Source organism: Perna viridis, chromosome 5, assembly GCF_037379345.1.
Source record: "Perna viridis isolate PV_CMFRI_1.1 ecotype Kerala chromosome 5, ASM3737934v1, whole genome shotgun sequence".
NCBI classification, from domain to species: Eukaryota; Metazoa; Mollusca; class Bivalvia; order Mytilida; family Mytilidae; genus Perna; species Perna viridis.
The window spans coordinates 5,560,071-5,579,186 of record NC_142449.1 but is presented as its reverse complement, the minus strand read 5'-3'; the positions used below and the strand labels follow the sequence as shown (position 1 = coordinate 5,579,186).

The following is a 19,116-nucleotide window of genomic DNA, read 5'->3' as shown; positions in this document are numbered from 1 at the left end:
AATCCAGACATTAGATTTTGTCACTGTTTGGCTGTTAATTGGTAACCGGGCAACCGGGGTCATTTAATAATATGATCTTTACGATCTTTTACCTGTCAATTAATGTGACCTGTACCCAAGCCAAAACAACATAAGGATAAAGTTATTAGACTTTGTTGATCGGTAATTTACGAAAACAATACAAATAATTAATTACCATCAATAGCCCTTTGATCTTAAATAAACATTCTTTCAAAACCATGAACATTATTTTGTCGGCAGTACTATTTGTAAAATCAAATCATTTACAAATACTGCAAGCTCTGAAATGTAATAAAAGGCCAAAAGTTTTGAATTGGCATTGTAATATTGTATCCGGAATTTATACTGAACAGTACCCATAATTGATTCTGTAATTATGTATGTGATGTAACAGAAACAAGCATGTTAGAATAAATCTGTGCATGGCAACATTGGTATGATTAAAATCAAAGCCCATCGGCCCATAGAACCCACGAAAACATAACAGGCATAAACATATCTCAACCAACAAACTGACATGGTGTAGGGTTATAGAACACATTAATGGAAACAGCTCTTCAAATGCATTGTTATTTTTCACAAAACCGGCCACCCCTATAAACCGGTCATTTTTTCTTGTCCCAGTGGTGGCCAGTTTGGAGAAGTTTCACTGTATACACTTCAAAGTTGGCAAAGTAATAAAATATTTGTGAGTGACTTGTACAGTATAATAGATGACCTACCAAAGAACAGATATCCAGCCACCATCCACAGATCAATGGGAATACACCTATCTCTATTACAACTAATAACATTACTTTTACTACAATGTAACACAGGCCAAGTACTCTCCTGAATCTATAAACAAAAATACAAATAAAGCAATGCTTTCCTCTACTTATTGGACATGAAATGCTACTGCATGAGGTTTGGCAAACACACTCTAATAACAATTTACACAGATAAAAATACTTATAAAACTGTCCCAAGTCAGGAATTTCTGGCCTCTGTATGTCTTGTTTCGTTTTCACCTTTATTTTTTACATCACTTGTGCATATAGGGGCACTTCTTGTGCTGTTCCTGTGTATAATGATGTTTTGGGGCCAGCTACAGCCTTGCCCTATGGTAGGAGGGTTTCTTTGTCATTCACTTAAGACCAATGGGTGGCCTTGGGCTGACATTTTTCATCCCGGTGGGGTTGTCTCTTTTGATATATACAATATACCTATTCTCATTATATTTAGTTGAAATTCTAAAGTAAATTTAAAAAAAAACAAATATTCCTAAACCACAATGATAAACAGGGTCAGTAACAACAGATTCTAAGATGGAATAAGCACATGATTCTGACCCTCGACATCAATACAAAACGAAGTAGTTTGTAAAAATAAAATCACAATAATAAAATTAGTTATATGCTTTTGTCTGGAATATAGCTTTACCTGATATGGGGAAAACAATTTTTTTAAAAGAAACTAGAGTTTTTGTTTGTTTGAATAAATTAAAGATTAACCAACACCGTCAAAAGCAAATGTCAAGACAAATACTAGGAGAGAGCACTCTTAGCAGTGTAAAAAAAGTGAAGAACAATTAACTTACTTTTTCAGTCTTGCTATAGCACATAACATGTAGAGAACAATTAGAGAGAATGCTATCACCACATATCCCATCATAGTTGTAAGTAATCCTTCATAATGGGTTGACTCCATCTGTAAGAGAGAGAGAATATTATCAATCACTGTATAATCATAAACATACATAATTAGGGATTAGTGTTCAGTAATTTTGTTGTTATTTATTGGTAATAATCCCCTCTTTCTACAACCAATCAAAGATATACAGTTTGTGTGCAGGTAGCATGTCAGGTTGCACACACGTCTAGACTGCAGGTAGCATGTTAGGTTGTATACATGTCAAGACTGTAGATAGCATGTTAGGTTCTACACACATCCAGACACCTTTTCCGATATAGATTATTATATTGTGGATTGATGTTATTTTTTTCATTGGCCCCTTATTTCCAGTATTGGCCCCCTTTGCCAAGTAGGTTGGACCATGATGACCCTTGTGAAAAATAGGTAGATTGAACACTGAGATCCATCAACTATGACATTATTTGTTTGCAGGGGTACATATATAACATGAAAAGGGTCTTCAACTTATTAAGCAAAAACTTTTCTAATAAAACAGTACATGTAATAAAACACAGTCTAGAAATGACACAACAACAATCCTTAGTACAGATATTATCTACAACAACAATCCTTAGTACCGGTATTATCTACAACAACAATCCTTAGCACCGGTATTATCTACAACAATCCTTAGTACCGGTATTATCTACAACAACAATCCTTAGTACCGGTATTATCTACAACAACAATCCTTAGCACCGGTATTATCTACAACAATCCTTAGTACCGGTATTATCTACAATAGCAATCCTTAGTACCAGTATCATCTACAACAACAATCCGTAGTACCGGTATTATCTACAAGAGCAATCCTTAGTACCAGTATTATCTACAACCGGTATTATCTACAACAACAATCCTTAGTACCGGTATTATCTACAACAACAATCCTTAGTACCGGTATTATCTACAACAGCAATCCTTAATACCAGTATTATCTACAACCGGTATTATCTACAACAACAATCCTTAGTACCAGTATTATCTACACCCGGTTTTATCTACATCAACAATCCTTAGTACCGGTATTATCTACATCCAGTATTATCTACAACAAGAATCCTTAGTACCAGTATTATCTACAACAACAATCCTTAGTACCGGTATTATCTACAACAGCAATCCTTAGTACTGGTATTATCTACAACAGCAATCCTTAGTACCGGTATTATCTACACCCGGTACTATCTATAGCAACAATCCTTAGTATCTATATTATCTACACCCGGTGTTATCTACCACAACAATCCTTAGTACCGGTTTTATCTACAACAACAATCCTTAGTACCGGTATTATCTACAACAACAATCCTTAGTACCGGTATTATCTACAACAGCAATCCTTAGTACCGGTATTATCTACACCCAGTATTATCTACAACAGCAATCCTTAGTACCAGTATTATCTACAACAATCCTTAGTACCGGTATTATCTACAAAAGCAATCCTAAGTACCAGTGTTATCTACAACAGCAATCCTTAATACCAGATTTATCTACACCCGGTATTATCTACAACAATCCTTAGTACCGGTATTATCTACACCCAATATTATCTACAACAGCAATCCTTAGTACCGGTATTAGCTACACCCAGTATTATCTACAACAGCAATCCTTAGTACCGGTATTATCTACAATCCTTAGTACCGGTATTATCTACAACAGCAATCCTTAGTACCGGTATTATCTACACCCAATATTATCTACAACAGCAATCCTTAGTACCGGTATTAGCTACACCCAGTATTATCTACAACAGCAATCCTTAGTACCGGTATTATCTACAACAATCCTTAGTACCGGTATTATCTTCAACAGCAATCCTTAGTACCGGTATTATCTTCAACAGCAATCCTTAGTACCAGTATTATCTACAACCGGTATTATCTACAACAACAATCCTTAGTACCGGTATTATCTACAACAGCAATCCTTAGTACCAGTATTATCTACACCCAATATTATCTACAACAGCAATCCTTAGTTCCGGTATTAGCTACACCCAGTACTATCTACAACAGCAATCCTTAGTACCAGTATTATCTACACCCAGTATTATCAACAACAACAATCCTTAGCACCAGTATTATCTACAACAGCAATCCTTAGTACCAGTATTATCTACAACAATCCTTAGTACCGGTATTATCTACAAAAGCAATCCTAAGTACCGGTGTTATCTACAACAGCAATCCTTAGTACCAGTATTATCTACACCCGTAATTATCTACAACAATCCTTAGTACCGGTATTATCTACAACAGCAATCCTTAGTACCGGTATTATCTACACCCAGTATTATCTACAACAGCAATCCTTAGTACCAGTATTATCTACACCAAGTATTATCTACAACAATCCTTAGTACCAGTATTATCTACAACAATCCTTAGTACCAGTATTATCTACAACAGCAATCCTTAGTACCAGTATTATCTACAACAGCAATCCTTAGTACCAGTATTATCTACAACAGCAATCCTTAGTACCAGTATTATCTACACCAAGTATTATCTACAACAATCCTTAGTACCAGTATTATCTACAACAATCCTTAGTACCAGTATTATCTACAACAGCAATCCTTAGTACCAGTATTATCTACAACAGCAATCCTTAGTACCAGTATTATCTACAGCAATCCTTAGTACCAGTATTATCTACAACAGCAATCCTTAGTACCAGTATTATCTACAACAGCAATCCTTAGTACCAGTATTATCTACAGCAATCCTTAGTACCAGTATTATCTACAACAGCAATCCTTAGTACCGGTATTATCTACAACAGCAATCCTTAGTACCGGTATTATCTACAACAACAATCCTTAGTACCGGTATTATCTACAACAGCAATCCTTAGTACCGGTATTATCTACACCCAGTATTATCTACAACAGCAATCCTTAGTACCGGTATTATCTACACCCAGTATTATCAACAACAACAATCCTCAGTACCAGTATTATCTACAACAGCAATCCTTAGTACCGGTATTATCCACAACAACAATCCTCAGTACCAGTATTATCTACAACAGCAATCCTTAGTACCGGCATTATCTACACCCAGTATTATCTACAACAATCCTTAGTACCGGTATTATCTACACCCAGTATTATCTACAGCAATCCTTAGTACCGGTATTATCTACACCCAATATTATCTACAACAGCAATCCTTAGTACCAGTATTATCTACAACAGCAATCCTTAGTACCGGTATTATCTACACCCAGTATTATCTACAACAGCAATCCTTAGTACCAGTATTATCTACAACAGCAATCCTTAGTACCGGTATTATCTACAACAGCAATCCTTAGTACCGGTATTATCTACAACAGCAATCCTTAGTACCGGTATTATCTACAACAATCCTTAGTACCGGTATTATCTACAACAGCAATCCTTAGTACCAGTATCATCTACAACAACAATCCGTAGTACCGGTATTATCTACAAGAGCAATCCTTAGTACCAGTATTATCTACCCCAGTATTATCTACAACAGCAATCCTTAGTACCGGTATTATCTACAACAACAATCCTTAGTACCAGTATTATCTACAACAACAATCCTTAGTACCAGTATTATCTACACCCAGTATTATCTACAACAACAATCACCACCAAAATAAAAGGAAATACATAAAATAATAGATCTTGTTTTCATTCTCTGACATCAATCAAATCTCATCATAAATTTTGTGTTATTTTAATTGACAAGCATATCTTATCAAATAACCGTAAATGTGACTAAGATACTCACTACATCATCTAGTCTTAAGCCAACTAATGTGAAGTGGCCTATGTGGAATGGACAAAATGCTGAAACATAAACAAAATTAACTTCATTTGCAAGTTAACAAATGATGCTTCAAAACTGAATTTGCAAGACTTTGCATTAAAAGTTCCAACATAAAAAGAAATAAATATAAAAATAAACATTATTTTGTTTAAGATTCCTTCCACTCCAGCTAAATTGGAAGATGGGAATATCAAGGAGAAATAAAAAAATAATAAAACCATCAGCACAAAAAGAATTTATAAATATTCAGTAACTACACATTCTGTATTCAGATATCTTTTACTTATTTCTCCTTTACCATAGGACCTTGTCAGAACTGTAAATCAGACCATTTTCTATATTTCATATATAATAAGGTATGTCTACCATTAAAATGATACTTACCAAACACTAATATAAATAAAGTGTTTAGAGACACAACCCAAAATACATGCTCCTGAAATAAAAAAAAAGAAGCCTAAATGCTGATTTAATTTGTCTTTAACTTAAAGTTGATCTGACACTGAAGAGAAAAACAACAACAAAATATTTTAAAATACCACAAATTTAATAACCATAAAAGTGGTTTTAACTAATGATAAGTGATTGCATGGGGATTTAGAATACAATTAAGAATGACCAATACTCCATAGACTTTACCCATAACTCACAATAAAGAGTGAAATTGTTTGATTTAAATTCTTACATATTAATGAAATATAAGGTCTTCCACACCTGTCTGAAAATAAACAGAATATACCAAAAAATAATTTCAATCCAAAAGGGCTTTATCTTTGCTATCCAGAAATTACCTATGAGCAAAATGATTGATAGTTTACATCCTATTACTCACCAGAAATACAAGAGACCCATCAAGTCCAAGGAGCTACAATAAACAGTTGTCATTACTTGTTTTACTCTTATTACAGTTGCTATTTTTATGATAACAAAACAAACATGCCTTTTTTATAAAATAACTTCAAATCAAAGTATATGACATAAATCAATGAAAACACTGCTGATCAATAATTATATGATGTTCCTATAATCACTTGTAATGAGATGCATTTTTTTAACTGTTCTGAAAAATCTCAAGTTTAAAGTTACTTCATGAATCTGCACTTATATCTTCAAATGTATATACAATACTGCCAGTTCTATTTAAATGTTCAAAACTGACATTTTTTTGTTTATCAGTGAAGTCACAATAAATAAGATGCAGCATTTTTTAAAGGAAATTGCTGACATGTTTTAGTATAACAGGTTAATATAGAAAATATCAGGCAGTTAGGACAATGGAAAAATGATAAAGATGACAATAAACTAAAACAAAATACCAACATTCATTTTTAAGTACAACCAAAACAATTTTTTAACCTTATTGATAACCTACCCTTTCCCATGTCAATTCTTCTGCTGCTCTATCCCATTCTATTGGGTTCCAATTTATATCATCTAGAAAGACAATCAAGGCTGAATGTAAATTCAGAAATTTTTGCAATGTATAATGCCACATGGTTACAATTATGATCATAAAAAATCATAACATGGAATTTTCATTACTGTCCATATTATTTATTCATTTCACATTAAATATCAAAAAAGAAAACTTGTTTTACAGATTAATATCAACAGAATTGAACGCTTAAAATATCAAATTTTAGAATCTTAAATAATATCAAATATCATTCATACCTTGAGCAGCATTGTTGCCATTATTTCCACCTTCAATCCCATCATCCTCTACTTCTTCCTCATTGGCTGGTTCCCCTGCTGCAACAGGTGCTTGTTGATTATTCTCATCATTTTGATTGGCTGGTTGATTTCTTGCAGCTCCACCTCCAAACCCTCCGACTAAATTATTGACCACACCAGCATCTAAGAAATTCTATAAAAATAAAATACAGGAAAACGTCACTTCATTATTCAAACTGAGATAACTTAAACATCTAACATTTACAAATTATTAAAACAACTTTGTTTTACTTACATTGTCTGTTACTAAATCATATCATACTGATAAAAGCTGAAATACTTCTCTGTTTAAGAATCAGGCAAAATGTATATAAGGTGTGACACATGAAAAAAAAGACGCAGAGATTTTATTGCATTATCCAAGTATTTCTACTTTACAACCTCCTGAAATAACCATCCAAATGTTTGAAAAGTTCTTCTTAAGATACTGATAGGTCAGTTAAGTTTAAATGCACTATGGAGAAATAGCAAAATTTCTGCACAAAGAATGATACTTAACATTTAGAATGTGCATTACGTATAGTTGAAGGTTATAATCACCCCTCTTAATGTGTTAAATATATACTGGATCTGAATGCAGACCTGATTTTATGGATGCCAACCTAAATGGTGGAAATTGTCAATATCAGATTTAAACATACTGTAAAAGTGAACTGTAAATGTAAATTCCAGATTTGAAAAAGGGGAATTCCACTTTTAAAGTGAAAGAAAATCAGGCCTGTCAGAGCCTCACTACCACTGCATGATCGACATTTTTCATCATCTTTGCTTTAGTATTCTTTTGTTTAAAGATTGACTATAGAATTACCCGTTGATGATTATGACCCTGATCATCTTGTTCTAACCACTCAGGTCCTCCACCATGAAGTATCTGTTCACGTAACCAGACTAAACTTATAAATGCACACAATGTACACGTCACAACAAAACATCCATGGAAACAATCTGATGCTATGTTCTCACTAAAAATGTGAAAATCAATTTGTAACTATAGGCTCTTAGGAGACTGAATCACTCACCATTACAAAAACTACTAATTTAACTACTTAATAAAAGCTAATACTAAATTTGTATTTTAATGTATTACAACTTTGAGGCATGTCTGAATTATAGCCTTCAGGCCAGTATGAATGCAGATGAAGTTAAAAGAAGTTCTTTACAGGGCAATTAACATGTCACATACTGTAGTATCACATACCAAAGAAACTATAGGTATCTTTCTTACCTCATAAGCCTTCAACAGTGAAGGTGTACAAAAGTTTTACCCTGAAACCAATTTCATAAAGACGGACAGAAAGCCCAATTAAATACTCCTCAAACTGAAAATTATCAGAAAACATATATATTTCAATGAAAGCTCAATGTTAAGATTTTTATTCTGGTAAAGGAAGGTTGAAAAGTATCATTTAACAATACTTACGTAGAAAGCATATCTAGGGGCAGTGTTAATAATGAACTAACAGATCCAGTAAATAAACATCTATAGATTCTACCTGAAATTATAAAGACAATTGTTGAAAAAACTTGTGAGCCCTAGTCCTAAGCTCCAATATATGTATTTGTGTAGAAGGTGTAAAAAGCATTCTGAGAGTATTGCATGACAATACAAAGTCCATTACTGGAAGAAAATCTGTTGAAGAGAACAGAATGCAAACTTAATACATTAAACATGAAAAGTGCATAAAACTGATTTTTTGTATTAATTTTCTAGTCCAATGGCTACAACTCATTATAACAAGAGGCTCCCAGGAGCCTGAATCGCTCACCTGGATAAATTTTTGCCTTTTAAGGGCAATAATTCTAACAAGGAGTTGTCAGACAATTTTGACTCTATTTGATTCATTGGACACATTTGTAAGCCTTATAATAACGATCATTTCAGCAATTGAAAGCTATTGGCTAAACCTAACAGATTTGGAGATGTATGCAAAAATCTGCTGTCTGACCCCATTGTTCTATTTTTAGAAATGGCAGCCATGTTTTTCCAGCGATCAAAAATCTGTCATTTCGTTAAGGATACCCTATAAACCAAAACTTTCATTTTGCATAATAGTTTCTGAGGAGCAGACTTTTTAAAGTAATAACATCAAAAACAGCAAAAAACGTCCAAAAAGGGCAATAACTCCAACATGGGTCAACAAATTTTCACCAAAATATGACCACACATAGATCTCTTCATGCTGAATAATTTTACCCAGAGTCAGATTTTGGTTGAACCTTACCATTTTGGAGATATATGCAAAAATCTGCTGTCTGACTCCTATGTTCTATTTTTAGTAACAGCAGCCATGCTTTATAACAGATCAAAAATCCAAACGGTCATTTTGTTAGGATACCCTTTAAAACAGAAGTACCAACTTTCATTAAATTCTGTAAAGTAGTTTCTGAGGAGAAGATTTTTTAAAATAATAACATTAAAAACAGCAAAAAGGTCCAAAAAGGGCAATAACTCCAACATGGGTCAACAGATTTTCATCAAATTTGATCACCGATAGATCTCATCATGCTGAAAACTTTTACCCCCATGTCAGAATTTGGCTAAACCTAGGTCTCACTAACTACTTCCGGGGCAAATGGCCACCCTCCTATGTAGTGCCAAAAACACACTGTACCTAGACATATGCATTGTAAGTGCATTATTTGTGTATATTACGATTAAAAGTAGTCAAAATAAAGCTGAGAATATGTACTTTAAAATCATATATGTAATTAACTACAAAAGTATGCATATTGTTTACATGTGTGAGTAATTTGCCTCCATGATGTCAGTTAGCAGAACAGGTAAAAATGTGGATTTTCATTATTATTTATTCAAGTAAATTTTGTGAAGAACTTCTACAATCATTGTACCATTAGCATAATGATTTTGGAAGCCTTATTTTCCAAGCTTCGCAACGGTATGCAACTTTAAGATGTCATTTGTCCTGGGAATTCACAGTGCGACTTTGAAAATTACTTTTTTAACATGTAAAGTAATGAAATGTTAGAAGTGGTTAGTGAGACCCTAAGAGTTTAGGAGATATATATGAAAAACTACTGTCTGACCCCTATCTTCTATTTCTAGTAACAGCAGCCATGTTTTTCGACGGATCAAAAACCCCCCATTCATTTCTATGTACAATACCCCAAGGAACATTCAAAGTAAGTTTGGTTCCAATTGGTCATGTGGTGTCAGAGGAGAAGAGTTTTGAAAAATTGTTAATGACAACCTATAAAGATGGACGCCAAGTGATGGCAATAGCTCACATGGCCTTTGACCAGGTGAGCTAAAAATCAGATCGCATCAACATTAGATTGAACATTTAACTTGTCATTATAAAGCAATGTATTAAATATCAAACATCCAGAAGCATTACCAAGAAAAGTGGAAAACTGAGTTTTTGCATGAAGTCTAAAAGCCGTAACTCAGCAAAAAAAAAAAAAAAAAAATCAACGACTCAGGACAAAAAATTCAAATTTAATCTGTTAAGCAATGTATCAAATATAAATCCACAAGTATGATGAAAAAGTGCAGAAAATTGAGTTTTAGCATTTGTATTTTTTTTAGTCCAAGGGCCATAATTCAGGGGAAAAAATCAACCAACTGGAACAGCTATATATGTCGTTATGGTACAGAAATTTACCCAAATATCAAATGTATATCTACAAGCATGACAAAAAAATGCAGAAAACTGATTTACCCAACTGACTGATGGATCGAGTCCCCTTTGACAAAAGAAGGCAAAAAGGTTATATAATTCATCCAAGAAAAATGTCGCCCCTATTACATATTTTTCATGATAGTTACAAACTATGACTGTCACACTAAACCTTTAAATGTGGATAAAGCCATATGTATCCTGTGTTTTTTTTTAAAATAATTTATTGTACAAAAAATCAAGAAGAGGCAGGTGTAACCTGTAGCAGGAAGAAGTTGAAATATATTGATATTTTCATGCCTTTTCCAGTTTTACTAAGATTTATTTCTTGTCATTATTTAATAAAATATGAAGATGTCAGCTATGAACATTTAGTTTTTGTAAAAGATACAAAACTAGTAAGATCCTTAATAGTACTAAGTATTACAAGATAACTTCTGTAACACTGAAATAGGACTCTAAGGTCATAGGTCAAATTCCTTTTGATAATGTTTGTGAGGATGTTGGCCTCTATAAGTAGACAGGGAAACATGTAACCTCTTTTAACATGGACAAATATGTTAATTTCTAAATGTACTTACATGCTGTTAATGGGACAACACCGAGCCAAGCAAAGGCTACCAGTGTGTAATGAAACCAATACCTCACAGCTCTGCCTATACTGGTCAGTAATCCACTGAATATATCCTTAATAGGTAGGCGTTTTGGCATGTCTGGTGAATAGACTAGAAAATAATGAGTTATACAAAAATCAGATTGTTAAATAGAGAATCAAAGTGCTGTTGGCACTGAGGATTTTTTTATTCTTGTGAAAATTGTAGCATGAATAAAATTTAAAAGATCACATGATGTAAAATAAAACTATAATCATACATTTCCCATATTATTTAGAACTGTTTTTCCTAGTAAGTATAAACTGAATGTCAATCAATTACTGATTTCTGAAGTAAAAACTGTAATCGAAAATTACTCAGTATCCTGCAACTAAAAACACATTACCAAATTTTGTTCTGTTTCAACTTTTTCACAAGTTTTGAAACCTGTCCAAAAGCTTATTTGCAATCACATTCAAAAGTATTTCAACAGAGTATTATCCTACACTGAAATCATACTCAAATGGAACTAACTTCAACTTAAGAAAATAATTTCCTTGATAAACATAATAAGATTTTCAAAACTAGACACTTTTTATCAATTTGAATTTTCCCACCAATTTTACTTGGTTAAAATCACTGTTCTTCACTTTATTCATCATAAAATATTGATGACAGGATGGACAATTTGACTGATAATTGTATTATATGGAACCTGCTAAGCACAAGTAATGCTTCTTACCACATTATTGCAAAAAGTTCATTCCCTAAATGCTAATTTATTACTTAACATCCAAAAAGAAGTCCCTCAAATCTTCAGATCTTAATCTTCTCTTCAGAAATAATAGAATATAATTGAGATGAATAATCGCCAGAATCATATTAACAGGTTATAAAAGATGTTTTGAATGATATAAAAGGAATTACACTTGGACTAAATTTTGTGTAGTGTTCAGAAATATTAGGGATTTATTGATTGTTGGCTTTTAATGCCCAAACAGCAATATTTGAGCTATATTCAGGCGATGAACATGAAATGGACGGTAAAATGAACATAAAATGATGATGAAATGAAAAATGGGATGGGACACAAGGATTACAGGGTTGACGAATTTTGATTGACACTACAAATAGGGAGAGGTGGGTAGGGTCAGGCAATTAAGCCTCCTGTGGTGGAGCGCAAAGGTTCCTACTCCTAATGAATACCACAGCAGGTTTCTTAAATGTGTGAGGAATGTGGCATCTTTTCCAACATGTTGCACCACTACCGTTTGTGTTCTGGTTTTCTGTATTATGGCCTGATGACCCCAGCACGTAGCATGCCTTGGGTATCCCATTGCACCACCTGGGGCACACAATCCAGTTGCTCTGTAGGCAGAGCGCCCTAGCCCCCAGCTAGGGTTCTGAGCGCTATTTAGTTGCCTTTTATGACAAGCTTAGCACTGCTGCAGGTCTATTCTTTTGACACCAGGACCTGCACAGTGCTGAAGTTCCAGGCCTGAACCTATGACATAAGGCATTTTGATAAATCAATATCCCAAAACACCAGACAGGATTCTGATCATCATAATGAAATTCACCATTAATTACCATAATGAAAACTTCATACGTTTACTGACATTGCTAAAATTAAACCACATTCTAAAGTATAATTCTTGTTTTAGCATAATACTTACTGGGTGTGAAAGCAAACCGATGCTTGCATAATTCACAATACTCTTTCCTACTGTACTTTAACCATTGTACTAAACTTAAAAATAATAAAAATCCATTAGAATGTATAAGTTGAACATTAAAGCCACAAAAAGAGTTATCATAACAAGTATCATGTATGACATAGCTACAGTTATTGTAACAAATATCATGTATGACATAGCTACAGTTATTGTAACAAATATCATGTATGACACAGCTACAGTTATTGTAACAAATATCATGTATAACATAGCTACAGTTATTGTAACAAGTATCATGTATGACATTGCTACAAGCTAAATTATGGCATATTTCAGAGAAATGCATAATTTAATGAAAATTGCCTTTCCTGGTCATTATTTCCATTTTCACATAATATCAGTATAGTGATATTGATAATCTGGCTATAGTTTAAGAGGTGAATTGTGCAAGATATTGTAAAAAACAACATAGCAACAAGATTTTAGTTAATTAAACTGACTCGTAACTTGATGTCATCCCTGAAATACCTAATGTCACTGCTTGGGATATTCAAAGTACTCAAATGGTCATATAGCACAGACTAAGAATCACACAGTGATGAAATAGGTATGATATATATATTGTTGAAATCTGTCCTTTTTCCATAATGATAAATGATATTTACTATTACAACTTCTTGAATTATCATAGATATCAATTTGGTGAGACAAGTTAGTTAAAATTGTAATTTTTCAGTCATTTAGGGAAAATATCACTGAGGGGCACGATGTAAAAATGACCATTTCTTTGTAGTCCTATGTCTAATTTTGTTAGTTTTGGTCTTATTAAACTTGCAATACCACGAACTTTCATAAAATGTAAAAAAAAGAAAAACATAAAAACTCATAAAATGTTTTTAAGGTCTCACTAACCACTCCCGGGTCAAATGGCCAACCCCCTATGTAGTACCAAAAACACACTGAACCTAGACATATGCATTGTAAGTGCAATATTTGTGTGTATTATGATTAAAAGTAGTCAAAATAAAGCTGAGAATGTGTACTTTAAAATCACATATGTAATTTACTGCAAAAATGTATGAATATTGTTTATATGTGTGAGTAATTTGCCTCCATGCTGTCAGTTCGCAGAAAAGATAAAAATGTTGATTTTCAGTATTTTTTATGCAAGTAAATTTTGTGAAGAATTTCTATGGACATCGTACCATTAGAGTAATGATTTTGAAAGCCTTATTTTCCTAGCTTTGTAATGGTATGCCACTTTAAGGTGTCATTTGTCCTGGGATTTCACAGTGAAACATTGAAAGTTACTTGTTTAACATGTAAAGTAATGGAAACGTTAGAAGTGGTTAGTGAGACCACAGTTATTGCAACAAATATCATGTATAACATAGCGACAGCTACTGAAACAAATATCATGTATAACATAGCTACAGTTACTGTAACAAATATCAAGTATAACATAGCTACAGTTATTGTCAAAAACTACTTCTAGGAAACTGATTCTTCGTAGCACAATTAGTGTAAGATTATGTACCGTATTTTCCAGACTATGAGTCGATGTGGACTATAAGTCGAATTGCCTAATTTTGACCAAAATCTATGAAAAAAACATAGATAAGTCTAATTGGTCAAAAACTACTTTTGGGAAACTAATTCTTCATAGTTCAATTAATGTAAGATTATGTATTGTATATTCCAGACTACAAGTCCATGTGGAGTATAAGTCGAATTGCCTAATTTTGACCAAAATTGATGTGCCAGCGGAGATCCAAGCTGAGCAGTTAGTTTTCAACAGCAATATCATTCCAGTCAATATATATAATATTTTTGAATTAAATTAATATTTGTGTTTTTGTTAAAGTGTACTTTGTTCACGAGTTCAATTATTTTTATTGAATGGCATGTCAATGGATCTGAAGCCTTAGATCATCAGTTGTACAAAATCGTAAACATTTCAAATGTGGGAACCCATGTTTGAAGTAAGCAGGAAATTTGTTTGATGAATCAGTCATAATTACAAGCAGTAATTAATTAACAATATTACCTGGTATTACAAAATACAATAAAAAATAATTGTTACCTGCAAATTTGGTTGCAATTAGCCATTTAGAGAACACATTAATTAATTATAATTTTTGCATATTAAAGAACTGATAACTCCAGAACACTCGATAATGTCTTTCCAATTAAAAAAGACTTTTGTTAATGTATCTTCTGGAGTTAGATTAAATATTTTAACGGTTTCAAAGTTTCAAAGTTTTTATTAACGTCGTCGTATTCATCCATAAAGGATAGTGGCAATGATCAATAATATTCGAATTCAAACACTGGTTTGACTGTTTGAGTGAGGGCTTTCGCTGATTGCACTTAACCAAAATTTTTGAATTAAAGCAATCGAAAGTGAACTAAACAAATCTCATAAAATGCATTGTAGATGAACATTTTTTTTTTGAAAAATCCTTATATATAAGTGGAAGTGGACGATAAGTTGAGGCTGACACTGCTGAAAAAAATACGGCCTTCATTTACTTTAGGATTCCCAATCAACCTCTTAAAAAAAATGGAGGGTCCCACTATTTTTCTTGTAAATCTTCATACATTTAATACACTCTTATGTTTGTGTCACTCCTTTTAATATAGTGGTTTTTTTTTCAGAGCCTTATATAGTGTGGGACCCTCAAACTACATGAAGGCATTATAGCAGTAATTTACTTTAGAGGTCCCATATAATTCAGTGTGTTTCTTTGTATTTCCATAGCCTTATATAGTGTGAGACCCTAAAACTACATGAAGGCATTATAGCACTAATTTACTTTAGGGGTCCCAATTTTGATCCTACAAAAATAGACAATTTTATGCTGAAACAAATAATTTAATACAGAAACAAGATCACATCACATTGTGAAACGAGCATATATTAAGTGAAAACATAACTTGGGATTGTGGATAGTTTCATCACATCCTTCGGAAGGTAACTACTAACATAAAAAGGTATGCAACGAGTTTTTGCAGTACCAACAGTACATCAACTTGTCTAGATGTGGGTCCAAAAGTGATTTAGTTACTCCCCTGAACTGTTTAAAATGTTGTTTTGAATTTCCCCAGAAACCTTCGATTGTGTTTGTATGAATGCCGTCCTTGTTAACGAATTCAACAGAATGTTTTTGACAGTTTTGTGGTCCAAGCCTAGTTCATTTAAATTAAAATACGTCGAAAATTTGTCCGAATGTACTGTCGCTCCTGGTTTAATGTGAGCAGTAATCACTGGTTGTAGTGTTTCCCTCTTTCTATCTGCCACTGAAAAGATGAACACTCTTTGTCAAACTCTTTCTACCATGCCGAATATCCACTTGCCGTCCTGATTTCGGGTGCTTCCTTTGGAGTATTTTCTTTTCCTACCGAATTTTGATTTGTCGATCTCCACTATATATCCCTCCTCCTTGTCTAGCTGAAACTGGTCCTTCAGTATTCTCCAACTGAAAAACACAAAAAGGAACAGGTAAGTCCGTGGCGATATAATAACTGGAGCTTTAGTAGGGTTAAGGTTAAGGTTTAGAGTTAAATTTTACAGGTTTTTTTTTCATTTTTTGTTGTTTTTTTTGTTGTTTTGTTTTTGCTTTTTTAAAGTTACAATCAATTTCTTAAAGATCCTTACTTGCAAAAATCTCTGCAAAGGTTAAACTAGTCCACAACAGTCTTGTTGGAGGTTCCTGAGAACATCTTCAGAATGATCTTTATAGGAGTTTCCATTATGAATATGTATATTATCAGAAGAACATTCTGTAGCGGCAAGTGGGATTCCACAAAGAAACTGTCTTGTCTTATGGAAAACTTCTTTCTGCATTTGGAGCATCTGAAAACGTAGCCATCAACTTTGTCCGATTGCTTCACTTGGGAGCACTATACTTGACAATCCTAGCAGTATTTTGCTTTCTTCAACAGTCCATTTGCTGTCATCCAGCTGATGCATGATGTCAGGGTGGCAATCGTCTCAAAAAACGTAAAAAAAATCCATTCTCCAGCTTCAATTCATTGATCCAAATCGGAATCCTTGTAACTGTCAAATAACGTCATAAAGAAATGTCAACATTGTAATTCCCGGGGTCTTCTCTGTACGCATGCCAAGTGCGTCCAATATGGCGAACTCAAGGAAAACAACGAAACTGGTGCCAAAAAATCAGCAAAAAACATGTATAACTGGGAGTTTTAACACTTGGGAAAGTTGGGGTAGGTAATTAAAATGAATTGATTTTTAAAATAAGGCAAAATAGAGTGTTTATGGGGAGGAACCCTCCAAGTAAACTCTAAAAATGTCAGGACCCCTAAAGGAAACTTAGGCCAAAAATATTGACTTATAGTCTGGAAAATATGGTATATTAAAGTTTAAAACTTAAGATTCAATAAAACACACACACACACATATTACATTGTAGAAAAATTGTGTAAATCTTTTTACCATTCTTGATGAATGAACTTGATGCTCCCTGTACATACACAAGGATGATATAACGGTTTGTCAGGTGTACTCTCACATCTACATACTCTACAAATGTCTGAAAAAAAAGTATCAAATGTAGTTGCATGTGTACAGCATAAGAAAAATTAAATTCAAAACAGAGATGGCAAAATATATATATATATAATATCTGAGCTTATCATTTAGTAAGCTTGTCTGAATATAGCTGAAATATTGCTGCTCGGATGTTAAACCCCAACAATCAATCAATCAATCATTTAGTAAGCATTGCCTGATAGTAGACATTGTAATTTGTAATTCGTGTACATTTTCCTCACATCCTTTTGTGTTTCAGTTTATGTTCAATTGAAATGTTTGAATATACTACAATAGTTTAAAGTAATAACGTGATAAAGAAACTGTTTTCTAATATTTTTTTCTGTAAGATTACAATGGTAAAATGCTAAAATATGTTTATTTTTATTGTATACTCCTCTATAGAAACTCTATCTATTATAAAGGGATATTCAACATTAGATCTGTGGTCAATCAGGATATTTGTCATTTGCAATAAAAAAAAATTTGTAGAATAGGCCACAAAGATAGGGTTAATGTAAAAAGACAATAAATGACAAGTCACACTGGTAAGTATCTTAAATATATGCTTAACTTAAACCTTAAAAACAGTCCCCTAGTTTAACAGTTGGAGTGTATATTGCATGATATTAGTCAATTTTTTCCATAAAAAAAAGTTGCACACATTTTTTGGAAGGAGTTTATAGTGCTCGATTATAGTTTTTTTATGTAATGTCTTCAGTTTAATATGTAATCTATTTTGTTTTTATGTAATGTCTTCAGTTTAATATGTAATCTATTTTCTTCCTTTAGCTACATTGTGTATGCAGATTAGGATTTTAATGTATTTTATTTACCCCAATAATCATGCTTGGGTATTTTTGCTGATATTCAATAAAAATATTCTTATCATACATTTTTAACATGTTTAATGGACAAATAATAAGTTATTTGATATCATTTACTTTCATCTTGATATCACACAATTTTTTTTTCATTTGACAACCACCACATTGAGATGGTATGAAATGGTGTTATTGAAAGAGCTTGATCATGCCAATGCAGTTTCTTACAGTCACAGTGTAGTTGGGACTTTGATTTAAGTAATACCAGAAGTCATGACTTATACTTGTTTCTCCCCCAAATGAGTAAAATCTTAAGTTCCCATACACTACATGGACTATAGAAAAAAATTGACACAGAAGATAAAAGAAAAAAAAAACATCGGCTGATTCAGACAAACCCCTTTCTAAAGAGAATGAAATGTCAGTACTTATTCCTAATATTTATGAAAAAGACAATATCAAAAGGTGAAAGACCACTATTACCAAGTGCATCTGATCATGGGATTGGCACAATGGTGTACTCTAGACTTAACACTAAAGAGAGATTTTTCAAGTATTTCAAGCCCCCCCCCCCAAAAAAAAAATAAAA

The 19,116-nt window shown here is 33.0% G+C and overlaps 1 protein-coding gene across 1 annotated transcript in view; it reads right to left on the bottom strand.

The window, feature by feature from the left end:
- LOC148615723 (E3 ubiquitin-protein ligase MARCHF6-like) overlaps window positions 1-19,116 on the bottom strand; it is a 32,288-nt gene that overhangs the window by 12,182 nt on the left and 990 nt on the right. The window contains exons 2-13 of the mRNA XM_088582249.1: window positions 17,608-17,704; window positions 13,149-13,222; window positions 11,461-11,604; window positions 8,662-8,734; window positions 8,050-8,203; window positions 7,182-7,374; window positions 6,880-6,941; window positions 6,340-6,372; window positions 5,892-5,943; window positions 5,469-5,527; window positions 1,601-1,710; window positions 744-858 (exon numbers count right to left, since the gene is read on the bottom strand). Of these exons, the coding sequence (XP_088438375.1) occupies window positions 744-858; window positions 1,601-1,710; window positions 5,469-5,527; window positions 5,892-5,943; window positions 6,340-6,372; window positions 6,880-6,941; window positions 7,182-7,374; window positions 8,050-8,203; window positions 8,662-8,734; window positions 11,461-11,604; window positions 13,149-13,222; window positions 17,608-17,704 (1,166 nt within the window). The remainder of the gene's footprint in view (window positions 1-743; window positions 859-1,600; window positions 1,711-5,468; window positions 5,528-5,891; window positions 5,944-6,339; window positions 6,373-6,879; window positions 6,942-7,181; window positions 7,375-8,049; window positions 8,204-8,661; window positions 8,735-11,460; window positions 11,605-13,148; window positions 13,223-17,607; window positions 17,705-19,116) is intronic.